Consider the following 26,999-nt stretch of genomic DNA (forward strand, 5'->3'; position numbering starts at 1 on the left):
TGACTGGCCCAAGGTCACCCAGCAGCTGCATGTGGAGGAGCAGAGACGCGAATCCAGTTCACCAGATTACGAGTCTACCGCCCTTAACCACTGCATGACACTGGCTCTCTGCATGTAAGCTTCTGCATGCAAAGCACGACCTCTTCAGATGAACTTTTTCCTCTCTCCATCCCTACTATACATCCTTGCCTTTAGCCTCTCCCATATTTTCCCTAATATATTGGAATATGGACAGTTATAGGTGTGAATGATACTAACACCATTCTCCTTCTCAGATGCAAACCTTTGCACCAGATGCCCAGAAGATCAGCATCCAAACGAGGCCAGAGACAAATGTGTCCCCAAGATTATTACCTTCCTCGCTTATGAAGAACCCTTGGGAATCCTCCTGGCTTCCTTTGCCCTCTTCTTGTCTTTAACCACATGCTTTGTGTTAGGACTTTTCATAAGATTCCTGAAAACTCCAATAGTCAAAGCCAACAACCGGGATCTCTCCTACATTCTCCTCCTCTCTCTTCTGTTCTCCTTTTTGTGCTCCTTCCTGTTCATTGGCCGGCCAGGGAAAGTGACCTGCCTTCTCCAACGAACATCATTCAGCATCATCTTCTCGGTTGCCGTCTCTTCCGTCTTGGCAAAAACCATCACTGTGGTGCTGGCCTTCCTGGCCACAAAGCCAGGGAACAGGGTGAGCAGATGGCTAGGGAGGAATCTGGCCACCTCTATTGTCCTTTCCTGCTCCAGTGTCCAAGTTCTCCTCTGCACTGCCTGGTTGTTGATCTCCCCACCATTCCCAGACTTTAACATGCATGTTGATCCTGGAGAAATCATCCTGCAATGCAATGAAGGGTCTGTTGCCATGTTTTATGCTGCCCTTGGCTACATGGGCTTCCTGGCTGCCATCTGCTTCACAGTGGCTTTCCTGGCCAAGAAGCTACCTGGGGCCTTCAATGAGGCCAAGCTGATCACTTTCAGCATGCTGGTCTTCTGCAGTGTTTGGGTGTCCTTTGTGCCCACCTACCTGAGCACCAAGGGGAAATACATGGTAGCCGTGCAGGTCTTCTCTATGTTGGCCTCCAGTGCTGGGCTTCTGGGCTGCATCTTCATCCCCAAATGCTACATTCTTGTACTGAGGCCTGATCTGAATACAAAGGAACACCTCAACAAAAACTAAAGATGGCACTGCGGGAAATGCAGTCTCATATAACCAGCATGAGTAGCTCTAGTTAATGCATGAGGGGGTTAAAACCATAGAGTAAGTCTTTGTTCCTAGACTTGACCAGGTCACACCTCCTCACTTCTGGTGACGGACAGTTAAGGAAAGTTCTTTTGTTCACCTTCTTTCCGCTGTTCATCCTCTTTCAGAGAGCCAGTGTGGTGTAGTGGTTAAGAGCGGTAGACTCGTAATCTGGTGAACCGGGTTCGCATCTCCGCTCCTCCACATGCAGCTGCTGGGTGACCTTGAGCTAGTCACACTTCTTTGAAGTCTCTCAGCCCTACTCACCTCACAGAGTGTTTGTTGTGGGGGAGGAAGGGAAAGGAGAATGTTAGCTGCTTTGAGACTCCTTCGGGTAGTGATAAAGTGGAATATCAAATTTAAACTCTTCTTCTTCTTTCACCATGTGAACTTACAACCAAGAAGCATGTATGGGCTTCTCCCTCCAAGCTCATTCCATGTGTTCAGAAACATTTTTTACCAAGTTCTGTAACTAAGTCTTTCCACCTGTGTTTTCCTTGCTGCTGCATGAAAAAGCACATGAATCTGATCTTTGAAGTTTGTAAGTAATTTTTCAACAAAACTTACCAAACTGTGTGCTACAGGGGTAGAAAGGGGAAGTTGATGTAAGCGACTCACTGGGATATTTAAAAGGTCTAACAGCCTTTATTCTCACACTACACTTTGCTTCATGTTTTGTTTTTTAAAACCTCTGCTGAGGCTCTCTCTTCCTGGAGAGTATTCTGCCCCACATTTGGATCTAGGAATCCAGCAACATTAAAAAAACTACTCTTAAAGAACCCTGTGTGTGATCTGTGTGCTTCTGTGCATGACATCCATTTCACTGACCCCCAAGTCAGCAAAGGGCACAAAATTTGACACTAGGAAAGAGAATAATTAACAATCATGCAACATGGATTGGTTGCTTCTGAAAAACATGCTTGTCCAAAGTTGCCTTCTTGTGAATCAGGCCACTGGCATGTCTGGCCCAGGACGGTCCATTCTGGCAAGCAGTGACTCCCCAAATGTCCTGCCTCTTTTCCCCAAAACCCCTCTGCTTCCTGGAGAAGCCAGACTTGCTATCTAGCCACTAGCAAAACCTGGTTCTCATTCCCCTCCTGCCTCACTACCAGATGTAAGCGTGGTCCTCAATTTGCCCCAGAGGAGCAAGAAAGTTGCAGCTAGATATGACCAGAGGCTGAAGCCTATTTTGATCATTTATTTAAAATGCAGGAGCTGAAGACAGTGAACTCATTTTAATTTATTGAAGAGGAAGGCATAATCCACAGAGAATTTGAAAGGAAAATCAAAATCACTTTATACATAAATAACATTGGGATTTATTGATTTATATGGGAAAATAAATTGTGAAGCTATATGAAAATATCTGGCAAGGACCCAATTACATAAAAAGATTAAAAGTAAGTACAATAGTTTCCCCATTGCTAAATCCTTGATTGGCTTCCACAAACCCTTTAGTTAAAGCTTCCTACATTTCCGGCTGTCCTAACTTCCAGGTATTCTATTTCCTGCATTTGTTTATTGAAGCTTTCAAATAACTCTTTAATGTTACTGAGGGGGACTTACTGTTGCCAAGACTTGTTCTTCCACACATTAGGGAATTCAGTCATTAACAATGTTTTCTACCAGTTTTCATGAAACATGTTAATCTAACAAGCCTGTAACACACTTGTTCTCACTATCCCTCCTTTCCCTGATCACATTGCCTCCTGCCCGCAGATCTCTCTCCTTCTTCAAGTGGCACCCTAAAACCCACTCTAACATCACCCCTCAAATTGCCTTGTGTGAGTTATTTGAAATTCAGCAGGTAGTCCACTGTAACTGAAGCTCTTTCCAAACTCCGTGCATTAATTGAGCTTTTCTATTAAGCTGCAATTAAATGTGAAGTTACCACTTCACATTAAAGCTCTTTCCACATTGCATACATTTAAGCCTCTCTGATGTTTGTGCCCCTCTAGGGTTGCCATATTTCAAACTGTGAAAATCTGAACAGAAAAGTTGTTGAGATTTTTTTGGGCAACATTGTTGAGCTTTCCTTTTTCCTTTTTGGCCAAAGCTTTTGCCAAAATCGCACCAAAAAAAAGGGCGTTGTTGAGCTTTTATGGAGGCTATATCCAGAACGGCCTCTCTCACATATGGGTTCTTCGATGTACAGTAAGGTTACTGTGAGACCGAAAGCGCTTTCCACACTCCTTGCATTTAAGTGGTTTCTCCCCCGTGTGTATTCTTTCATGCACAATACGAGTCCTGTTCTCACTGAAGCTCTTTCCACACTCCTTACATTTAAATGGTTTCTCTCCTGTATGTGTTCTTTGATGTAAGGAAAGACTATTGCTATCACTGAAACTCTTTCCACATTCCATGCATTTGAATGGTTTGTCCCCTGTGTGTGTTCTCTGGTGTCTACTAAGGCTACAGCTGTCACTGAAGCTCTTTCCGCACTCGGTGCATGTATATGGCTTCTCCCCTGTGTGTGTTCTTTGATGCAAAGAAAGCCTATTGCTAACACTGAAGCTCTTTCCACATTCCATGCATTTGAATGGTTTTTCTCCTGTGTGTGTTCTCTGATGTGTATTAAGGCTCCTGCTCTGACTGAAGCTCTTTCCGCACTCCTTGCATTTAAAGGGCTTCTCCCCTGTGTGGGTTCTTCGATGCAAAGTAAGGCTATAGCTCCTACTGAAGCTCTTTCCACACTTCATGCATTTAAATGGCTTTGCCCCTGTGTGGGTTCTGCTACATGTCTTTAATGTTGATTTATAGCTATTTCCCCCTGCGTTGTTTCCTTTGGGATCTTTTTGTAGGATCAGGAATTTACAGACATCAATACTCTGAGAACCTGCAGATTCCTTCTTCCCATTCTTTGATTGTTTTCCTTCGTCCCTTTTTTGTCCTCTTAGCTTCCCAAACATTTCTCTTCCTGCTTCACGCACAGATGTTTCCAACGACACCACAGGTGGCACTCTATAATTCCCAGTGTTCTGCTCATCATCTGGTAGAGGGGAGGGAGAAGAAAATAATGAACTCAATGTATATTAAGTCAAGTTCAGGGGCACATTGGATGCCTAGTTAGCTATTTTAATTTAGGGTATACCTTACCACATTGAAGGGAAACGTTGAACGTGGAAGCCATCCCTCCTCTTTTTAACAAAAGCCCATCTGGATCAGACCAAGTGCAGGATCCCCACAGTAGCCTACCCTGCTAGCAGAACATAAAAGTAGGAGACGACTTCTTCTGCTCCCTTGATTCCAGAGCTTAGCCCATAGTCATCATAACTAATAGCCATTAAGATCTTACATGATTTTGTCCAATTTCTTTTATAAACTCCTGAAGATGTCCACCAGAACTACAGTGGTACCTTGGTTCTCAAACGCCTTGGAACCCAAACACTGCAAACCCGGAAGTGTGTGTCCTGGTTTGCGAACTTTTTTCAGAAGCTGAACGTGCTCCGTTTTGAGTGTTATGCTGACGATTTGAGTGTTACGCTTCCGATTTGAGTGCCACGCCTGTTTTGAGTGTTACGTTGAGGTCTGTCTGTCTTTGCTATTTATTTTGCGTTTTTGCAGTTCTTTTTAGTTTTGTTTTTGTGACTGTGTGGAACCCAGTTCAGCTACTGATTGATTGATTGATTGAGTGTGTGACTGCAGTACAGTGGTGCCTCGCAAGACGAATGCCTCGCAAAACGAAAAACTCGCAAGACGAAATAGTTTTCCGTTTTTGAGTCGTTCCGCAAGACGAATTTCCCCATGGGCTTGCTTCGCAAGAAGAAAGCCCATAGGGAAATCTCCGGGGACCTCTTTTAAAATGCTGGCAGTCGGGAGCAAAGACTTTCGCCCACCGCCGGCCTTCAGAAGAGGTCCTGGACCTCTTCTGAAGGCCGGCGGGGGGGCAAAAGTCTTTGCTCCCCCCCCCCGCCTGCCTTCCCGGGACAGCGGAGACTTCTCCGCTGTCCCAGGCGATCTTAAAATGCTGGGGGGCGGCAGTGAAGCCTTCGCTGCCGCCCGCCAGCATTTTAAAATCGCCCCGGGACAGCGGAGGCTTCGCTGCCGCCCGCCAGCATTTTAAAATCGCCCCGGGACAGTGGGGGCTTTTAAAATGCTGGCGGTCAGCAGCAAAGCGCTCCTGTCCCCGGAGCTTGCGGGGCGGGAGGTGGGGAGAAGGGCTTTTCTTCCCACCGCCAGCCTTCAGAAGAGGTCGGGGGACAGACTGTCCCCGGACCTGGTCTGAAGGCGGTTTCCATAGGAATGCATTGATTGATTTTCAATGCATTCCTATGGGAAACCGTGCTTCGCAAGACAAAAAACTCGCAAGAAGAAAAAACTTGCGGAACGAATTAATTTCGTCTTGCGAGGCACCACTGTACATTGTTTATTGCTTTCATTTTATGGATCAATGGTCTTGTTAGATAGCAAAATTCATGTTAAATTGCTGTTTTATTTTTTTATAATATTTTTTATTCTTTTTAGCATACAAAATTTTTTAAGACATACCACACAAATTATTATACATATGTCCTTGTTTGGACTTCCTTCAGCATCTCTGATAGCCTTCCATCTTGATTATTTCTCTTGCAATTCTTAACTTAATATTGCCTTTACCTTTACTAACAAATCATTTCTCCCTTTCCATTTTTACAATATATCTTAAATTACTCCTCACAGAACTTCTTTTAGTCCTACAAACATAATCTGATCATCACAAATACTTTTCAGATACTCAGCAAATTTAGTCCAGTCTTCGGTAAACCTCTGGTCCTGCCGGTCTCAGATTCTTCCTGTTAGTTTGTCTAATTCTGCGTAGTCCATCAATTTCATCCTCCATTCTTCTAATTTGGTAGTTAAATTGCTGTTTTAGGGGTTGCTTTTAAAAGTCTGGAACGGATTAATCCATTTTGCATTACTTTCTATGGGAAAGCACGCCTTGGTTTTGGAACGCTTTGGTTTTGGAACAGAATTCCAGAACGGATTAAGTTTGAGAACTACGGTACCACTGTACTTGCATTCAGATCTTACATGAATTTGTCCATTCTCTTTTATAAACCCTTGAAGATGTCAACCAGGAGAATTTGCATCCTGATGGGTCAAATCCCACCCACCCCTTGCCCCAGATGATTTTACACAGGAATGGACAAACTCTTACTACTCCCAGACCAAAAGGAGCTCCACAACACAGCTAAGCATTTATCTGCTGCACTTTCTGCTGCTTTGGGATTTTCTGAACAGTAATTCAGGGCTGATTCTTTGAAGGAAACAGACAAGCCTGGCTACTTTTGACCACAAAATATTCAGCCACTTCAGACTGAGTCATTTCTATGACCTCAAGGATAATGAGTAGAGTTGTTCTGGTTTTGTAACTTCTGCACCAGAGAAAAAGGAGACGGCTGTGTGATCCCAAGGAGGCTCAGCCTCATCATCAACCTTTTATTCGACCGTCAGTCAGGAAAAAGTACATTTGTCAATACACAGTTAAAAAATCTCCAGGAAGATTTTAGAACTTAGCCAACACTAAAATGGGCTAAACAAATAGCCCCATATCAATACAGTCAATTATAGTCTTGCGACGCTTAAAAGCTAAAAAAAGAAATTTGGCCACCAAGGAAGGTATAGCTCTAGTGACGTTATTCAGCAAGTGTAAAACCTGGTTTTCTCCAGGTAGGAAGCTAGATTGACATAGGAGTGGGTCTATAAAATTTTGTCTAAGCTCTGCATAAGAAGGGCAAGTCAAGAGAATGTGTTCGGTGGACTCAACCACACCCATGGCACAATGACAGGTTCTCTGGGCGTATGGTACTCCCCTGTACCTTCCCCACAATATCGCAGAGTCAAGGACATTTAATCTAGCCGCTGTAAGAAGTCTACGGTATTCCACATAGTGAATTTCTGCAAGGTAGGGGGCTGGTATGGTCCGATAAATCTGGTCCCCTAGGAACATCCCTGGTTTTACCTGGGCTATGTCCTCTTGTCTGGCAATGTCACTCAATCTCCGGGAGATCACAGCTCTAGCTTGATTGTACGTCATAGACTCAAGGTAAAGGTGAGACAGGATTGAACCTCGTTAGTGACCTCCCTTTCCCACGATGATTGGAAATCGTCCCTCAATATCAAGGGGGCAATACCCACTGGTTTAAAACAAAGCTTGAGCCATAGCCAGAGCTTCGTCTTCAAGGCTACATACTGTAGAGCTTGCCAGCCGAGGTTCAGCCTTGTACTTGTAAATATGAGCCCACTCACTGGATATGGAGCTTGGCTTGAACCATCTCCTGGGGGTTATACTGCAGAACTTATAGTGAGGGGGGGAAAGTATTTGCTAAATTTGCCCGTTTGCTCTCTGACGAAGAACCGACCAGTCCATAATTTTAATGGTAGGTTTATTGTAGCTGTGAGAGACAAAATAACAACAGGAAAACCCCCCGGAAACCCAGAAGACAAAAGTCAGAGATTGATGTGCATTATAATGAGTGAAATAAGTATTTGATCCCTTTGCAAAAGATGACTTAGTACTTGGTGGCAAAACCCTTGTTGGCAATTGCAGAGGTCAGACGTTTCTTGTAGGTGGCCACCAGGTTTGTACACATCTCAGGAGGTATTTTGTTCCACTCCTCTTTGCAGATCCTCTCCAAGTCAATAAGATAATTCTATTATAATTCTATACAGTGGTACCTCGGGTTAAGAACTTAATCCGTTCCAGAGGTCCGTTCTTAACCTGAAACTGTTCTTAACCTGAAGCACCACTTCAGCTAATGAGGCCTCCCACTGCCGCCGCACGATTTCTGTTCTCAACCTGAAGCAAAGTTCTTAACCCAAGGTACTAATTCTGGGTTAGCGGAGTTTGTAACCTGAAGCGTCTGTAACCTGTAGCATCTGTAACCCGAGGTACCACTGTATAGCTTAACTCACTGCATTTTTACTTCAATCCTGCTAATTATAAATGTATACGATCAGTTTTCATATATTCAATAAATCATTTCCATTCCAAATCAGTCTCTTTGAACCCAACGCTATACACGATTTCACATATATGTGTGGTACCAGGGAATATAAACCCCCATAGAAGTGGGGAGTCACCTGCACTAAATTCATACCTTTGACATTTACCAGTCAAACAAATACCAGTATGTCCTTACCAAGAGAGGCAACGGTCTCATAATTTTCCTCCATGACATCCTCCTCAAAGGTCAAGAGAACCTGGACGGTCAACAGATCCTGGAAGAAGAAGAAAACGATTTATCCAAAATGTGTGATTCTCCCGATTTGAAAGCAGAATAGCAGGGTAGTCATATGTGTGGTTTCATTTACAGTGGTGCCCCGCAAGACGAATGCCTCACAAGACGGAAAACTCGCTAGACGAAGGAGTTTTCTGTTTTGGAGGTGCTTCGCAAAACGAATCTCCTATGGGCTTGCTTCGCAAGACGAAAATGTCTTGTGAGTTCCTGCGGGTTTTTTCCCCTTTTTCTAAGCCGCTAAGCCGCTTATCAGCTGATCCGATAAGCCGCTAAAAGCCGCTAATCCGCTAATCCGTCAATGGGCTTGCTTCGCAAGACAAAAAAACCACTAGACGAAGAGAATCACAGAACGGATTCTTTTCGTCTTGCGAGGCACCACTGGATTAGGTGATTTTGACATCTTGCAAGGCCAAATGCAAAACAAGTAATCACCTAACAGAGAGGGAGGTATGCAGACTGATTCTCCGCCTCTTTCTTGAGGCAGAGGCCTGGCAGGTGTTTCTACTCCACCCAAGAGAAGAGAAGACCCAGGTATTGCCTCTGAGGCCATTGCGCCAGCTTCGGAACAAGGAAATGTAATCTCAGCTACATCTGGGGTTCTCACAATGAACTTGAAAGCAGGGGTAGCTCTCAGGCGGGGTCACTGCACTGCCTGCAGAGGGCAGAAAGGGCATGGGAAGAATTCGTTCAGCTTGGGGTTCCAGGAGTTTAAATATCAAAACCTGCCTCAATTTTTGGGGTAACTGCTTTAAATAAATAGATGACATGTGACTTCAGGGTGGTTGGCCTCCCTTAACATCTATGACCTAAATCTCTTTCATACCCCTCCCCTGTTTATTCTAGGCTAGGCATGTCCAACTCCCAAGAGACTAAATAAATTAAATTAAATTTAATTTAAAAATTCCTTCCAGTAGCACCTTAGAGACCAACTAAGTTAGTTACAGTGGTACCTCAGGTTACATACGTTTCAGGTTACGTACGCTTCAAGTTACAGACTCCGCTAACCCAGAAATAGTGCTTTAGGTTAAGAACTTTGCTTCAGGATGAGAACAGAAATCGTGCTCTGGCGGCACGGCGGCAGCAGGATGCTCCATTAGCTAAAGTGGTGCTTCAGATTAAGAACAGTTTCAGGTTAAGTATGGACCTCCGGAAAGAATTAAGTACTTAACCCGAGGTACCACTGTATTATGGGACGCGGGTGGTGCTGTGGGTTAAACCACAGAGCCTAGGACTTGCCGATCAGAAGGTTGGCGGTTCAAATCCCCGCGACGGGGTGAGCTCCCGTTGCTCGGTCCCTGCTCCTGCCAACCTAGCAGTTCAAAAGCATGTCAAAGTGTAAGTAGTACCTTCTGCGGGAAGGTAAACAGCGTTTCCGTGCGCTGCTCTGGTTCGGCAGAAGCAGCTTAGTCATGGTGGCCACATGACCCAGAAGCTGTATACCAGCTCCCTCGGCCAATAAAGCGAGATGAGCGTCGCAACCCCAGAGTTGGTCACGACTGGACCTAATGATCAGGGGTCCCTTTACCTTTAAGTTAGTTATTGGTGTGATCTTTTGTGTGCATGCACACTTCTTCAGATAATACCAGAGACTGTGACTGACCAGAGTTGTTGGGCTTTTTTTAGGGAGCCAGAGTTGTTGAACTTTATTTTATTTTTTGCTTAGAGATTGCTAAGGGTCCTAAGATCGACCAGGGACGGCCCGCGATCAAACAGTAGTTCTAGACTGTCCTGCATTCTTGGGAAGGATCTTCCTTCTTCGCCAACGCAGCAAAGTCCAACCATCTCAATTCCCCTTCCATCTCATCTCCACTTCCTGCTTCCACAAAGCCTTCCCTTCTCCTCCAGCTTGTTAACAATTTAAGGCATCAATAGGAGTATAGCATCTAGATCAAGGGAAGTAATAGTGCCACTGTATTCTGCTCTGGTCAGACCTCACCTGGAGTACTGTGTCCAGTTCTGGGCACCACAGTTCAAGAAGGACACTGACAAACTGGAACGTGTCCAGAGGAGGGCAACCAAAATGGTCAAAGGCCTGGAAACGATGCCTTATGAGGAACGGCTAAGGGAGCTGGGCATGTTTAGCCTGGAGAAGAGGAGGTTAAGGGGTGATATGATAGCCATGTTCAAATATATAAAAGGATGTCACATAGAGGAGGGAGAAAGGTTGTTTTCTGCTGCTCCAGAGAAGCGGACACGGAGCAATGGATCCAAACTACAAGAAAGAAGATTCCACCTAAACATTAGGAAGAACTTCCTGACAGTAAGAGCTGTTTGACAGTGGAATTTGCTGCCAAGGAGTGTGGTGGAGTCTCCTACTTTGGAGGTCTTTAAGCAGAGGCTTGACAACCATATGTCAGGAGTGCTCTGATGGTGTTTCCTGCTTGGCAGGGGGTTGGACTCGATGGCCCTTGTGGTCTCTTCCAGCTCTATGATTCCATGATTCTAAGGCTTTGTAAGTGAACCCTTTTTGTCAAGTCTAGGACATAACTTTAAAAAAATATGGGAGGCAATCTATTGTCCAGTTGTGCTAGTAGAACCCAGCACAAGCGCAAGGGGGCTTCTCTCACCTTCTCCCCACATTGTCCTTGTGCTCTGCCCAAATCCGCTCTGGGGGGTCTGGAAAACAGTGTACCAGAGGCAGGGGAGGAGAGACTGCCCCTTCCCAGTGTTTGAAATTAGCCAGGTGCCAGGCACACTTTGCACCTGGCTTTCAACCACTTGCGACCAAGTAGAGAGTGCCATCCTGGCACCAAGGATGGCGCAAAGTGAAGATACTTTGGTGCCAGGTTGGCGCCTGACGTCTCCATCTGAGAATCAATGGATCTGGGCTGTTTTCACACACAAACACCCCATCTTGTAGAATTCTATCAGTTAGATTGCTCGCAACTAGGGCCAGGGCCTTTTCAGTACTGGCCCCGACTTGGTGGAACGCTCTGTCCCTAGAGACTAGGGCCCTGCGGGACTTGACATCTGTCTGCAGGGCCTGCAAGACGGAGCTGTTCCGCCTGGTCTTTGGTTTGGACTCAGTCTGACCTTTATGTTTCCCTCCCCTTTGATCTATGGGCTACTTTTTAAATGAGGCTGCATTTTAACCTGTACAGTGGTACCTCGGGTTACATATGCTTCAGGTTACATACGCTTCAGGTTACAGATGCTTCAGGTTACAGACTCCACTAACCCAGAAATAGTACCCCAGGTTAAGAACTTTGCTTCAGGTTGAGAACAGAAATCGGGCTCTGGCGGCGCGGCAGCAGCAGGAGGCCCCATTAGCTAAAGTGGTGCTTCAGGTTAAGAACAGTTTCAGGTTAAGAACAGACCTCCGGGACGAATTAAGTTCTTAACCCGAGGTACCATTGTATTTTAAATTGGGTTTTTCCCCCTATTATGATTTTACTGTAATTTTACTGGTGTTAGCCACCCTGAGCCTGGCTCTGGCTGGGGAGGGCAGGGTATAAATATAAATATAAATATAAATATAAATATAAATATAAATATAAATATAAATATAAATAATATAAATATAATAATAATAATAATAATAATAATAATAATAATAATAATAATATCTTATCTGCAGAACCAAAATGAATTTAAGGAAAAGAGGTTGGAATAGTCCAATATATATGTGGGTCCAGCATCCTATTTTGGACCAGGAGGTGGGGGACTTTCCCCTCTCAATCCTCCCCCCGCCCCCCCAGCAAATCTTTCTCCCTATGCTTTGCACACCCACCCCGCCCTGTAGTCACCTCTTTGACCTCTGCCCGGTCCAGCCTCCTCCTCTCCTCGCCTATTGCTTATCTCTTCCGGGGGACGTGGAGGGAATGCCAGCCTCCCTGACTTTGACGACAGCTTCCTGCCTCTCTAGGAACCAGGGCTCGGTTCCTTTGCCCCCCCCACCCCTCACCCCGGAGGACTGAGTGGCAGGAGCTGAGCCAACACCCTCTGCAAGCCTGAAGGTTTCTGCTCCTCCTCCTCCTCCTTTTGCAAGCTTTTCCTCCGCTTGCTCCTCAGCTCCGAGGGAAGGGGCTGCGGGATTTGTGGGGCCGGGGTCTCCCGGATTCCCACCCTCTTTCTTCCCTTCTGCAAGGAGGGGGACACCCCTCTCTCTCCCCCGAGCTTTTGCAGAGGCGGGACTCCCCTGCGAAGAAAGGTTTGCAACGCTTGGGACTTTGCAATTCAGAGGAAAGGTGAGTGCAGAGGCGACGCGGGGGAAGTTTGCAGAATCATAGAATCAAAGAGTTGGAAGAGACCCCAAGGGCCATCGAGTCCAACCCCCTGCCAAGCAGGGAACACCATCAGAGCACTCCTGACATATGGTTGTCAAGCCTCTGCTTAAAGACCTCCAAAGGAGGAGACTCCACCACACTCCTTGGCAGCAAATTCCACTGTCAAACAGCTCTTACTGTCAGGAAGTTCTTCCTAATGTTTAGGTGGAATCTTCTTTCTTGTAGTTTGGATCCATTGCTCCGTGTCCGCTTCTCTGGAGCAGCAGAAAACAACCTTTCTCCCTCCTCTATGTGACATCCTTTTATATATTTGAACATGGCTATCATATCACCCCTTAACCTCCTCTTCTCCAGGCTAAACATGCCCAGCTCCCTTAGCCATTCCTCATAAGGCATCGTTTCACGTCGAATCACGCGTCGTGGCACGGGGAAAGTGGTGCAAGGCGCAGCACAGTTTGCCTGCCCTCCTTTTCATAACACTAGAGAGCTCCGCGGGTCAAGCAAGGAGACTCTTAATCTCAGGGTCGTGGGTTTGAGCCCCGTGTCGGGCAAAAGATTCCTGCGTCGCAGGGGGTTGGACTAGATGACCCGTGAGGTCCCTTCCAATTCCATGATTCCAGATCTCCTATGAAGCTGGATGTTGGGAGATAATAATAATAATAATAATAATAATAATAATAATAATAATAATTTATTTATACCCCACCCATCTGGCTGGGCTTCCCCAGCCACTCTGAGCGGCTTCCAACAAAATGATAAAATACAGTACAGTCATACCACTTCTTATGTTTGCTTCAGGTTAAATCTTTTCAGGTTGCGTCCCGCGGAGACCCAGAAGTACCGGAAAGGGTTACTTCCGGGTTCCGCCGCTTGTGCATGCGCAGACGCTCAAAATGGTGTCACATACGCATGCGCAGAAGCGGTGAATCACGACCTGCAGGCGCGGGTTGCGTTCTGCTCATGTTGCGAATGGGGCTCCGGAACGGATCCTGTTCGCAACCAGAGGTACCACTGCAATGCATCAAACTTTAAAAGCTTCCCTAAACAGGGCTGCCTTCAGATGTCTTCTAAAAGTCTGGTAGCTGTTTTTCTCTTTGACATCTGGTGGGAGGGCGTTCCACAGGGTGGGTGCCACCACCGAGAAGGCCCTCTGCCTGGTTCCCTGTAACTTGGCTTCTCACAGCAAGGGAACCACCAGAAGGCCCTCGGTGCTCGACTTCAGTGTCCGGCCAGGACGATGGGGGTGGAGACGCTCCTTCAGGTATACTGGACCGAGGCCATTTAGGGCTTTAAAGGCCAGCACCAACACTTTGAATTGTGCTCGGAAACGTACTGGGAGCCAGATGGAGGACAGATAAAAATATAAAGGACTGTTTCATGCAGTGCGTGGTTTTAACTGTGGAACTCGCGTCCACAGGAGGTGAAAATGGCCAGGCCACCAGTCCTGGTGGCCTTTAAAAGGGGATTGGAGAGATACGTGGAGGAGAGGCCTAGCAATGGCTGCCAACCGTGATGATACTCATGCTTCCTGATTCCGGCTGCTGGAAACCTCAGGAGGAGAGAGAGCATGTCCTGCTCATGGGATTCCCTTTGGGGAATCCGGTTGACAGCTGTGACACAGGATGCTAGACAAAATGGGCCATTGGATTGATCTACAAGGCTCTTCTTAGGACCCCTTGCCAGAGCCCCTCTTTCCCCAGGGAAAGGGGTTTGCATGGGGGACCCCCAGAACAGGAAAAGCTGGAAATGCCAGACTGATCAGGTATGGCCAAATTTGTGGGAGGGGCCCCAGATTCCAGAGTCCCCAAAGAGTAGCTCAGAACGATGTTCCCACTTCCACGCGTCTCTAGCGTTTGGGATTTGAACTTTGGTTGCGTTTCTAAAATACGATGGGGTGTGGGGAGCGGGGTTATTGGTTTGTTCTCGTTCTTGTATTTTGTGGTTTATGCTGTGTATTTTCACGCCGCAAACTGCTCCTGAGATCTGTGGGTGAAGGGGCAAAATTACGCAAATTTAAATACAAATGTATAACCGCGTCGTTCCCAAAAGTAAACCCCTTAGTTCTTCTCTCTGTTTTTACTCTCACAAAAACTCCTCCGTAAAGAAAGGTCTTATCAATTTCCTCTTGGTTGGAGCCAGGTCAATAGCTGGAGGCTGGAAAAAGTTTTTTTTGTGGGGGGCGGCTTTAATTGCTAATTGATACTGTCATACCTCGAGTTACAGCCGCTTCAGGTTGCGTATTTTCGAGTTATGCACCTGCCGAAACCCAGAAGTACCGGAATGGGTTTCTTATGGGTTTTGGCGGTCACACATGCGCAGAAGAGCTAAATCATGCTTTGCTCATGCGCAAAAGTGGATCCCAACCCCCGTGTGCGCAGACGCGCCACTGCGGGTTGTGAACGCTGTGAGTTGCGAACATGCATCCCGCACGAATCACGTTTGCAACCTGAGCATCCACTATATTAGCATGTTCTGCTTCTCACTGTCATGCAAAAAATAAAATACAGTGGTACCTTGGGTTACAAACGCTTCAAGTTACAGACTCCGCTAACCCAGAAATAGTACCTCAGGTTAAGAACTTTTCTTCAGGGTGGGAACAGAAATCGTGCAGTGGCGGTGCAGCGAGAGCAGGAGGCCCCATTAGCTAAAGTGGTGCTTCAGGTTAAGAACAGTTTAAGGCTAAGAACGGACCTCCAGAACAAATTAAGTTCTTAACCAGAGGTACCACTGTAATGCACAGTATGTGGAAAGCGGGGGGGGGGGGATCACGGCCCCCAATTACCGACGCTGGATTTTGGGAGGATCCGTATTATATAGTTGCTTTATTTATTGTTTATTTGACTTCAACGGACATAGGGAGCTGCCTTATAACTTTGGTCCATCTAGCTCAGTATTTTTACACTTCTGCTGCTTTTTTGGACTACAACTCCCATCATCCCTAGCTAGCAGGACCAGTGGTCAGGGATGATGGGAATTGTAGTCCAAAAACAGCCGGAGACACAAGTTTGGGAAACCCTGGTTACGCTAAGAACTCATCTCCAGACTTGCCTTCCCCCTGGGGAAACCTAATCTTTACCGCTGAATCGGAGCCGATGTCAATCATGATGGATATTTGTTGTTCCGATTTACCACTAAAGAGCAGGTTTTCCTGGGGAAAGCGGAAGGGCAAGGGCAAAGCTACTGGGATGGATGCCTAGGAATCGTGGGACAAACTGAAAACCATTCAGGGGGGCTAATAATAATAATAATAATAATAATAATAATAATAAAAAAAAAAAAATTATTTATACCCCGCCCTCCCCAGCCAAGACCGGGCTCAGGGTGGCTAACACCAAATATAAAAACGATTGAAATACAGCTTAAAAAAACAAGATTAAAATACAACATTAAAATGCAGCCTCGTTTCAGCTTCATTTTAGGCAAGGGGGTCTTCTTGGGGATGTAGTCAAGAATTCAATCCGACGCTGTGCCACTGAGCTATGGATCCTTTCTTTCCAACCATATACTTTAACAAGGACACAGGGGAGATCTGGGAAGGCTTGTTTTTGATGTCCTTTACTGCAATTTGCAAAATCGAATTACTACTACTACTACTACTACTACTACTAATTTATTTATAACCCACCCATCTGGGTGAGTTTCCCCAGCCACTCTGGGTGGCTTCCAATCAAGTGTTAAAAACAATACAGCAATACAAACTTCCCTAAACAGGGCTGCCTTCAGGTGTCTTTTAAAGATAGGATAGCTGCTTATTTCCTTGACATCTGAAGGGAGGGTGTTCCACAGGGTGGGTGCCACTACCGAGAAGGCCCTCTGTCTGGTTCCCTGTAACTTCACTTCTCGCAATGAGGGAACCACCAGAAGGCCCTCAGCGCTGGATCTCAGTGTCTGGGCTGAACGATGGGGGTGGAGACGCTCCTTCAGGTATACAGGACTGAGTCCGTTTAGGGCTTTAAAGGTCAGCACCAACACTTTGAATTGTGCTTGGAAACGTGCTGGGAGCCAATGCAGATCTCTCAGGACCGGTGTTATGTGGTCCCGGTGGCCGCCCCCAGCCACAAGTCTAGCTGCTGCATTCTGGATCAGTTGTAGTTTCTGGGTTACCTTCAAAGGTAGCCCCACGTACAGCACATTACAGTAGTCCAAGCAGGAGATAAACAGAGCATGCACCACTGGCGAGACAGTCTGCGGGCAGGTAGGGTCTCAGCCTGCGTACCAGAGGGAGCTGGTAGACAGCCGCCCTGGACACAGAATTAAGCTGTACCTCCATGGACAGCTGTGAGTCCAAAATGACTCCCAGGCTGCGCACCTGGTCCTTCAGGGGCACAGTTACCCCATTCAGGACCAGGGAATCCTCCACACCCGCCTGCCCCCTGTCCCCCAAAAACAGTACTTCTGTCTTGTCAGGATTCAACCTCAATCTGTTAGCTGCCATCCATCCTCCAACTGCCTCCAGACACTCACACAGGACCTTCACCACCTTCACTGGTTCTGATTTAAAAGAGAGGTAGAGCTGGGTATCATCCGCATACTGATGAACACCCAGCCCAAACCCCCTGATGATCTCTCCCAGCGGCTCCGTATAGATATTTTTTTTAAAAAAAACAGAAACAACAGCAGCACAGATAAGGGTGCCTGCTGGATAGATCAGTTGGTTAGAACCTGGCGCTGACAACACCAGGGTCGAGGGTTTGATCCCCATATGAGACAGCTGCATCTTTTTGCATTGCAGGGCGTTGGACCAGATGATCCTCAGGGAACCCTTGCAATCCTGTGATTCTATGCATTTAACAAAAGAAACTAACTTCTGGGCACTCTCTTCCCTTGCAAAAACTGGCGGGGGCGGGCAGAGAGGGAAGGGAGGGGTGAGGCTGGCGCCTTCTGCCACTCAGTCCTCCAAGTGGCAAAAACGAGTCGAGCCGTGCTTCCTAGAGAGGCAGGAAGTTGGGAATTTTTTAAAAAAAATATTATTTTTTATATAAAAAAAGGAGGAGGAGCACAGGCAGCCTCGAAGGGGGAAGAGGGCACCCCCATTTCCCTTGCATATTCCGGGAAGAGAAACAGTCCTGGAGAGTCGGGAGGACAAAGAGGTGCAAAATCTTGGGGGGGGGGGCAGGTTATCTTGCTGCGGGTGGGGATCTGCTTTCGGGTGCGGGGGCGTCGAGGAGAGGAAGAGATCCGCCCTGCCCGCTTCCTCCTCCCCGGGAATCCGCAGGCAGCCAGGCAGGCCGGATCCGCGGCGTCGATCCCTTTGCAAAAGCGCATCTATCTGGCCGGGTTGCAAAAGCGCCTTTGCAAGCTTGCAGGTCGAAACAAGGGGACGTGCAGCCGGGGCTGTTTTATTTTATTTTGGGGCGGGGAAGCTCTTGGTGCAGAGGAAGCAGCTTTGCGGTGGGTGGGGTTGTGCACAGTGCGTGTGTGTGTGTTGCTGTGCTGGTTTTGCCAGCTGCGGAGAGGCAGACGCCTATGGGCTCCTAGGGAGAGGAAGGAGGTTGCTAAAAAGGCGGGGGAGGTTCGGATAGGATAGGCAGCGGGGGGAGGAAGGCGGCGGCGCCAGATTCCTCAAAGGGTAAGGAAGAGGGGAGGTTGGGGGTGGCAAGACTTTTGCTTTCAGGAGGCGCCTTAGGGGTGGGGGAGACTCGCTTCCTGAAACCCGGGGCTGCTGCAGCTGTTGACAGCCCTGGGCAAAATGGACCCATGGCCCAACAAACAGCTTCCTGTTTTTCCTAGGAAACACCCTTTCAGGAGGTGGGCAGGTTTGCAGGTTGAGGGGAAGGGCAGGGCTGGTTTTGTTTGCACCCCAAAGAGAGGAGGAGAGGGTGGGGGGAGGTGCCTTCCGGGTCCCCACCCCAAGAGCTGAAAAAGTGCCTGGTCTGTTTCCCTCTGCCTGGATTTGAAACTTGCTCTTCCAAGCGGAGGCTGGAGGAAGTAGATAAATAACGTTGGGAAGGACTTTCTGACAGCAAGAACTTCTCCAGCCATAGCTGTCAACTTTCAGATTTGAAAATAAGGGATCAGCAGCCTCACCTGTCCCGGGGACAGTCTAACAATCCGGAATAGCAGCGGGAAACGGCGCTGGAATAAGGGAATTTCCCTGCCAAAAAAAAGGGGAGGTTGACAGCTGTGGCTCCAGCATTTCTCTGTATCCTCCTCCAACATCACACCTCCCTCCAGAGGTTGTGGACTCTGCCACACTGGAGGTTTTTAAACAGAGGTTGGATAGCTGTCTGCCTGGGATTATTTAGCTGGGATACTTGCATGGCAGGGGGCTGGGCCATAGCTGTCAACGTTTCTCTTTTTTTTAAGGGAAATTCCCCTATTCCGAATAGGATTCCTCACAAGAAAAGGGAAAAGTTGACAGCTATGGGTTGGGCTAGAGCATGGGTAGGCAAACTAAGGCCTGGGGACCGGATCCTGCCCAATCAACTTCTAAATCCGGTCCACGCACGGTCTGGGAATCAGCGTGTTTTTACATGAGTAGAATGTGTGCTTTTATTTAAAATGCATCTCTGGGTTATTTGTGGGGCACAGGAATTCATTCATTCCCCCCCCCCATATAGTCCGGCCCCCAACAAGGTCTGAGGGACAGTGGACCGGCCCCCTGCTGAAAAAGTTTGCTGACCCCTGGGCTAGATGGCCCTTGGTTTCCCTTCCAACTGTGCGATTCAGTGATCTATGAAATGCCTCCTCCGCAGTTGGATTTGCTGGAGGGAAGGGGCGTTTTTTCTAGGTGTCAACTATGATCTTTGTTTGGGGTGGGGGATCAAAGCCGCAGGGTGGACCTTGGCTTATTCTTGCAGGATTGGCCCAGCAGAGGGGTGCTGAGTTTCTTTCTCTGCTGGTGCTGCCAGCCTCTCCTTTGGGCATAGCCATGTTTGCAGGAGGGCCTCTTAAATGTGTGTGTCCCTGCTTTGGGAATAGATCTGTCGGTGATCTGGGCCCATTTATAGACGTGTGAGGGAAAAGGTACTGGTGGAGGGAGAGGGTCAGACCACAGGCCTGGGTGAAACAATTCCATTTTATTTTTTTAAACAGAATTGCTGTGTAAAAGCCTCTAAGCAGTTTTCATGAATTATCCACTTGAACCAGGATGGAACCAGACGGTTGGCACTTAAAATAAAAAGGTGGTATTCAAACAGGTGGTAAAGGGGGGGGGGAGAGTCAAGAGGAGCTGTAGTGGGTCTGGTTCTGAACAAATCTTCCTCCTGGGATGTATAAGGTAAAATAGCTTAAAAATGAAATTCAGGTGTCAGAGAACTAGTTTCACACCAGGAGTAGGATCTAGGAAACATTGACTTAGCTGACATAATGAGAAATGAGGGTTCATAGATATGGATTTTATTCTTTGAACTGCCCCAAGACCCCCAGGTATAGGGTGGTATATAAATTCAATTAATAATACAGTCAAACCTCATGTTACGTTTGCTTCAGGTTGCGTCCTGCAGCGACACGGAAGTACCGGAAAGGGTTACTTCCGGGTTTTACCGCTCGCGCATGCACAGATGCGCAAAATGATGTCATGCGCAGAAGCGGTGAATTGTGACTCGCACACGCACAGACGTGGGTTGTGATCTGCTCATGTTGAGAACAGATCCCGTTCGCAACCAGAAGTACCACTGTAATAATAATAATAATAACAATCACAAAGCCTAAAAGCTTGGCAGTATAGAGGCTGGATCTAAAAGAGTTTTGAACCTATAAATGACATGTCTTAAGCACAAGAAGATGTCTTCTCTTTTGAGTCCCACCTTCAGAGTTTTGAAATATCTAACCTGTAAGTTTCCAGGATCCCTGGAACAGGATCAGGCCAGTGGCCCCTCTAGTCCGCCATCCTCTTCTCACAGTGGCCGATCAGATGCCTGTGGGAAACCTGCAAGCAGGACGCCTTCCTATGAGCATTCTCTTTCCCCTCCTGCAGCTCCCAGCAAATGCTATTCAGAACATTACTGCCTTCCATGAAGGCGGTAGACCATAGCCATCTACTTTTATCTACTTTAACCTCCATGAATTGATCTAATCCTCTTTTAAAGATGTCCAAGTTGGTACCCATCACTGCCTCCTGGGGGGAGTATCTTCCATACTTTTAAATGTGCGCTATGAGAAGGCTGTTTGCTGATTTATTTATTTATTTGGTTTTTCAGATTAAAATTTTAAAGTCACACATCCAACATAGAAACAAGATTCCAAAGAATCTCCTGGGCTTCCTCCCTCCCTTTTGTGGGTCCTGTTGTTAGTCCTTTCCTCCTGCATATTTTTTTTTAACAATCCAAATCTTTTACCCCTCCATCGTGTCCAAAATTCACCATTAAACTACGAGTGTTATTCCAAACCTGGTAACGGTTTTAACTGTTTACAATGGTTTTTAAGATAAGATTATAAATTCTCCCCATTCCTTGTTAACATTTTGGTCTTCCTGATTTCTGATTCTTCCGGTCATTTTAGCCATTTCGGCATAATCCATCAATTTGATCTGCCATTCTTCTCTGGTAGGGAATTTATCTTCCTTCCATCTCTGGGCCAATAACATCCACCCAGCCGTGGTCGCAAACATAGTCTTTTCTACTCCCTTGGGATTTTGGCACCTAAAAGGGAGGCTTTGGGGTTTTATAGAAAAGGTTATTTTAAACATCTTTTCAACTCATTGTATATCATTTCCCAAAATTCTTTTATTACCTTACACTTCCACCACATATGATAAAAGGTGCCTTCTTTTTCCTTGCATTTCTAGGTGTTTGGCAATTCCACCCCCACCGCACTAACCAGTAAAATGCCTCCATCTACGTCCATCTGCTGAGAGTCCAGTTGCCATGCCTGCTCGTGGTTTGGGGAACTGCAGGTTTCTAATGAGCCGCAGCCCCTTCCAAACTGCTATTTGAATTGGGAGAATTGTGCACGTTGACGAATGCTGTACATTTTTTCCTCCTCTTCCTCCAGTGTCTGGCGACCTTCAGGGAGGTGGCTGTGTGCTTCACGGTGGGGGAATGGGCTATGATGGATCCCAGCCAAAGAGCTCTGCAGCGGGAAGTCATGGAGAGGAATTATGAGACGGTGGCCTCTCTAGGTAAGGGCACCGTTTCCCCTCTTGACCCATTGATGGCGAAGGTACGAATTTACTATTGTTCCATTCGTCCCCCGTGCTCTCTTTTCGGTTATCATCTCAGCTTGCAGAATCTGAGTGACCCCTCTAAACTGGTGGTGCTATTGATTCATGCCCGATGGGTCCTAGATAACATAACAATACTCTGTGATTTAATCCTAGTGTGATTTTGTTGGCATCCGTCTGTCTTGAGACAGTCCGTGCCTGACCGGTGCTGCTGGGACCATACAGGCCTCTTCAATTCAGGTGGTGAAGAATTATAACCCTTCGTAAGCTTCAGAAGGCTCGATCTGGAATGGCTGAGTGCGAACCAAACTAACTAGTCTTGTCTGTTTCCTTGGTAGAACCAAACTTCACTTCCTGTTGGGGAGGAGGAGAATATCCATTTATCCAGGATCCCAAAAACAGGGAGACATCAGCAGGTAGATACTTAGCTGTGTAATAATCATCCAGGAGAGACTGTCCCATCAGGCTGCGTGTTCTCCAAGTGGATTTCTTTAAAAGGGGTTTAAGAACAAAGTTCTCAATGGCGGCTACCGTTCATTTATTAAATTTCAATCCCATCCTTTCTCCCAGGGTGCCATTATGGCTATACGCTGTCTTTGGAACCAAGGGAGCAAAAGTTACAGAGGGGTGATGAGGAAGCTGGGCTGTAGGCCGTTGGTCTAATCCAGCAGGGCTCTTTGGATAAAGGAGAAGGGATAGTCTCCAGGCTGAAGTTTCCCCTCCATCTGCTGAGATATTCCCAAAATTAAACTAGCTAGATTGGCTTCCACGGTGCCACGGATGTATAGGGAGAACCTGTTAGAAGTGTTGGGTGGGCCAACAAGCCTGTCTCTTTATTTTAAAGAAATTTCCAAGCCGCACTTCATCTCCTGGCTGCAAGGACGAGATCCACTTGGACGGGGCTCTAATGAAGGGGAGAGGTCTGCAGGTACGGATTTCGAAAACAGGAGATATCTTGGGAACAAAACCGTGGTTCCATATCTGTGGCTAAGTTCAAAGGTTGCAGTGAAATGCAAAGCCAGCTGTTAGTTAACCAGTGAGGAATTCCCCATATACAGTGGTACCTCGGGTTACACACACTTCAGGTTACGGTTGTTTCAGGTTACAGACTCCGCTAACCCAGAAATAGTACCTCGGGTTAAGAACTTTGCTTCAGGATGAGAACAGAAATCACGCAGCAGCAGCAGGAGCCCCCATTAGCTAAAGTGGTGCTTCAGGTTAAGAACAGTTTTAGGTTAAGAACGGACCTCCAGAACGAATTAAGTTCTTAACCCGAGGTACCACTGTAGTTTAGAGCAGGCGTAGGCAAACTCGGCCCTCCAGATGTTTTGGGACTACAAATCCCATCATCCCTGACCACTGGTCCTGTTAGCTAGAGATCATGGGAGTTGTAGTCCCAAAACATCTGGTGAGCCCAGTTTGCCTATGCCTGGTTTAGAGCAACATTGTAAATCTGCACAGTGTTTGTCTTGGAGCGTCCTTGCCCTGGGGGCAAGGCCGTAGCTCAATGGTAAAGCATGAAGATTTGCATGAAGATGTTCCTTGGATTAATCCCTATAATCTTCAAGTAGAGCTGGCAAGGGTGTTTATCTGAAACCCTTCAGAGCAGCTGCCAGTCGGGGTAGGCAGTATAGTCATACCTTGTGTTGCTTTCCACTCTTGTTGCGGACTTTCAACTTATGAACGCAGCAAACCTGGAAGCACATGTGCAGAAGAGGCAGTCTAGTTGTGGATTTGTTCTTTTTAACTTCTTTATTTCTTTTTAATTGCCTGGTTTTATGTACAATTGTAGGGACGTGGGTAGCACTGTGGGTTAAACCACAGAGCCCAGGGCTTGCCGATCAAAAGGTTGGTGGTTTGAATTCCTGCGACGGGGTGAGCTCCCATTGTTCGGTCCCTGCTCCTGCCAACATAGCAGTTCAAAAGCACGTCAAAGTGCAAGTAGATAAATAGGTACCGCTCCGGCAGGAAAGTAAACGGCGTTTCCTTGCGCTGCTTTGGTTTGCCAGAAGCGGCTTAGTCATGCTGGCCACATGACCTGGAAGCTGTACGCTGGCTCCCTCGGCCAGTAAAGCGAGATGAGCACCACAACCCCAGAGTCGTCTGCGACTGGACCTAACGGTCAGGGGTCTCTTTACCTATGTACAATTGTAAACCGCTCTGATGTTTTATACGAATATCAAGTGATCCAATTTTTTTACCCCATGTCATCCAGTTTTCTTAATATTTTGTACACTTGTTGAATGATCAAAACTAAGTTTAAATCTGAAATTTATTTATTTTTTATCTCATCCCATTTTTGAGTTATGAGGGTTTGAAATTTGACCTTGCCAGACTGCACAAAAACCCGAGTATCAGTATACCACTCCTGCAGTGCAGAAGGGGTCGAGGGCAGGCAGATTAGTGACATCAAGTGATCTTTGGATCAGAAAGGAATTGAAGTGGTTGTCTGAGACTGTAGCATGTAAGGAAAGCAGCCTTGATTTCAGCAGGGGAAAAGAAGAGAAAGAGGGAAAATTGCAGAGATGCCCAAAAATCTTAAGCAACATCTAATTGGACTTGATCAATGATGAGATCCTTTGCTTTTCAAATGTGTTTCCCTTCCCCTTCCCACCCCCAGCAGACGCCGGGCAGGCCAATGAAATTTACAGGGAACAACAGATGGCAGCAACTATCAAGTGCGAAGCAGAAAAAGAGATGTGTGGGGAAAGTGAGGGGCCAAAAACGCCGGAAAGAAACCTGCCAAAGCACGGGATGAAGAAACCCTCTACTTCTCAGGGTTTGCATCAAAGAACGCACAGTGGGGAGAAATCCTTTAAATGCATGCAGTGTGGAAAGGGGTTTAGAGTGAGCAGCAGCCTTGCTTTGCACGAAAGGACACACACCGGCAAGAAGCCCTTTAAATGCATGGAATGTGGGAAGACCTTCAGTCAAAGCGGCAACCTTACTGCTCATCGGAGAACTCACACAGGGGAGAAGCCGTTCAAGTGCATGGAGTGCGGGATGTGCTTTAGCCAGTGCGGTAACCTTGCCTCTCATCAAAGAACTCACACAGGGGAGAAACCGTTCAAATGCCTGGAGTGTGGGAAGAACTTCAGGCGGAGTCATCACCTTACCAAACACCGAAGAACCCACACGGGGGAGAAGCCGTTCAAGTGCATGGAGTGCGGGAAGAGCTTCAGCGTGCGCAGCAGCCTTACAGTACATCAAAGAACCCACACGGGAGAGAAACCATTTAAATGCATGGAGAGCGAAAAAGCTTCAGCCAGAGTGGTGGCCTTACTGGCCATCTAAGAATCCACACAGGGGAGAAAACATTTAATTACGCTTATTCTTCTTAGTATTATTATTACTACTGCCACTGTTGATTTATTAATCGCTTTCTAAACCACCGTCTCAAGGCAATTTACACATAAGATAATGGCAAACATTTAAAACCACCCAAAAAAACCAAATACATTTAAAACAAGACTAAAACCTTTACCAACTGGACAGTCGTGGCAAGGACCCCATTTATCCAGCTGGCAAAACTCTATTGGAGCAAAAATATCTTCAGCTGTTTCCAGAAAGTGCAGACTGTGGGTGCCTGTCATATCTCAACGGGAATGCTATTCCACAGGACGTGGGCAGCCACACTAAAAGCCCATCTCTGAGTTATTGCAGAGCAGGCTTCTGAGATTTTTGGGACTCGACAGGAGAAACTCCTGCAGACCACAGCAATATCTGCCGGGTGTGTAAGGGATAAGGCGGTCTCTTGATTAACCTGGTCCCGAATTGTATAGGGTCTTATATGTTAGTACCAACACCTTGAAGTTGGCTGCATCCTCTGAACCAACCCCAAGAATAGCTTCAGCTGCGCCACCGCCCTTAATGTACATCAAAGAACTCACAAAGGGGTGGAACCATTTTAAATGTATTTAGTGTGGGGGAAAGCTTCAGTGTGAGTTGTACTGTAAGTGACTGCCTTTACAGTACACCAAAGAAGGCACACAGGGGAGAAGCCATTTTAAGTGCACGGAGTGTGGAAAAAGTCTTGGAGTTGCAACCTTCCTTCCCATGAAAGAATCCACATCTGGATTTCACGTCGGGATTGAAATTGCCTAGAATATGAAAAGAGCTTCACATCAAAGAGCCTGCAAAGGACAAATGATGTAAATGCCTGGAGCGTGGCAAAAGCTCCTCTTGGACGTAATGGGGGTTCTTCTGCAAGGTTGGGGGAGGGGCTTTGTTTCATTTGTTTATTCGTTAGATTTCTTACCCACCTTTTACCATAAGCTCCCAGGCAGGGTTACAGAAAATAACAACAAAACAATAATTACAACAATAAAACAGACCAATATAAAAGTTTTCAGCTATCAAACATGAAAAGTGTAAAAAAAACACACGTTATATATAAAACAATTAAAACCAATTCCATGTTTTAAGAAGAAACAGACCTTTGGGGGAAAGCAATGCTTTTAAATGGTTTTCATCGCTGTTTTTAATCGGGTCACTTACTGAATTGCTTTTAAATATCCATATAGTGTGCTTTTTGTTGTATCTGTTTCAATTTCCGCTGTGAGACGCCTTGGGTCCTGCACTGGGAGAAAGGCGAGATGTAAATAAAATAAATAAATATATATTAAAAAGAGTTTTAACAGTTGCAATACAGGGGCGGGCTGGGAATAAAAATCTCCAATTTAAAAGGTTTGTTTACGATGGAAAGTGTTTGGTAGATGCCAGGAAGGCAACAGAGACAGTACCGGTCTAATAGGTAACGGAAGGGCCACCACACAAAAGGCCCTTGTATCTGTGGCAGCTTCCTGCATGATTGAGAACCTTGCAGATTGCTTCCCCCACCCCATTCCATTAGCTGGTCCTGAAATTTCTCTCTAGTCTCCATCCTCTGTTGCAAACACTCTGCAGCATTCAAGACAAATTTTGTGGCAAAGAAGCAGTGGGACTTACAAAATTGCTGCTCAGTTGAAGGTTTTTGCCACACTCCCCCATAAGGACTTGTTGGATTGCACATCGAGACATTAAAGGACGACACGACACAAAGAGAAGGGAAATCCGGGGGGGGGGGTGGGACAATGACAGACTCGGATAACAAGAACTGTGTGTAGCCTAACAATGAACCTGCAGGCAGATGGGTAAAAATTAAAATGGGAGAAGTATGACAGCAGAGATACATACACACAGATAATCCCCTTTGCAGGTAAGACTAATAGTTCTGT

The 26,999-nt window shown here is 46.5% G+C and overlaps 2 protein-coding genes across 10 annotated transcripts; one reads left to right on the forward strand and one right to left on the reverse strand.

Annotated features, from left to right (window-relative positions):
- Window positions 1-2,074: 2,074 nt before the first annotated feature.
- On the reverse strand, window positions 2,075-12,299 carry LOC310701862 (uncharacterized protein). Of its 4 annotated transcripts, none has more exons than XM_083493326.1 (5): window positions 12,201-12,278; window positions 8,887-9,106; window positions 8,356-8,434; window positions 2,902-4,223; window positions 2,075-2,799 (listed from the first exon to the last, which is right to left on the reverse strand). In XM_083493326.1, the coding sequence occupies exons 3-4, from the start codon at window positions 8,387-8,389 to the stop codon at window positions 3,364-3,366; spliced, it is 894 nt and encodes a 297-aa protein (XP_083349452.1). In that variant the 5' UTR covers window positions 8,390-8,434; window positions 8,887-9,106; window positions 12,201-12,278; the 3' UTR covers window positions 2,075-2,799; window positions 2,902-3,363. The 4 variants fall into 4 exon arrangements, with proteins under 4 accessions (XP_083349452.1, XP_083349453.1, XP_083349454.1 ...); XM_083493327.1 differs by lacking the exon at window positions 12,201-12,278 and adding an exon at window positions 11,022-11,738; XM_083493328.1 differs by lacking the exon at window positions 8,887-9,106 and having other exon boundaries at window positions 12,201-12,299.
- A 51-nt stretch (window positions 12,300-12,350) lies between these two features.
- On the forward strand, window positions 12,351-26,411 carry LOC310701860 (uncharacterized protein). 6 transcript variants are annotated; one of them, XM_083493319.1, is made up of 5 exons: window positions 12,351-12,641; window positions 21,615-21,741; window positions 22,122-22,199; window positions 22,628-22,711; window positions 24,404-26,411. In XM_083493319.1, exons 2-5 carry the CDS (start codon window positions 21,669-21,671, stop codon window positions 25,075-25,077), a joined length of 909 nt encoding a protein of 302 aa, XP_083349445.1. In that variant the 5' UTR covers window positions 12,351-12,641; window positions 21,615-21,668; the 3' UTR covers window positions 25,078-26,411. The 6 variants fall into 6 exon arrangements, with proteins under 6 accessions (XP_083349445.1, XP_083349447.1, XP_083349444.1 ...); XM_083493321.1 differs by having other exon boundaries at window positions 12,375-12,641; window positions 24,407-26,411; XM_083493318.1 differs by lacking the exon at window positions 12,351-12,641 and adding an exon at window positions 17,617-17,770.
- The last annotated feature ends 588 nt before the right edge of the window (window positions 26,412-26,999 follow it).

This window comes from Podarcis liolepis (assembly GCF_965112155.1).
Source record: "Podarcis liolepis genome assembly, chromosome: 2".
Classification (NCBI taxonomy): Eukaryota; Metazoa; Chordata; class Lepidosauria; order Squamata; family Lacertidae; genus Podarcis; species Podarcis liolepis.

Excerpts from the sequence above, each read along its gene's own strand:
- LOC310701862 (XM_083493328.1), bottom strand. The coding sequence starts at position 8,389 with ATGGAGGAAAATTATGAGACCGTTGCCTCTCTTG. Across the intron at positions 4,224-8,355 it reads TGAGACCGTTGCCTCTCTTG|ATGATGAGCAGAACACTGGG; the intron begins GTAAGGACATAC and ends CCCCTCTACCAG.
- LOC310701860 (XM_083493319.1), top strand. The coding sequence starts at position 21,669 with ATGATGGATCCCAGCCAAAGAGCTCTGCAGCGGGAAGTCATGGAGAGG. Across the intron at positions 21,742-22,121 it reads TGAGACGGTGGCCTCTCTAG|AACCAAACTTCACTTCCTGT; the intron begins GTAAGGGCACCG and ends TTTCCTTGGTAG. Across the intron at positions 22,712-24,403 it reads TGAAGGGGAGAGGTCTGCAG|CAGACGCCGGGCAGGCCAAT; the intron begins GTACGGATTTCG and ends TCCCACCCCCAG.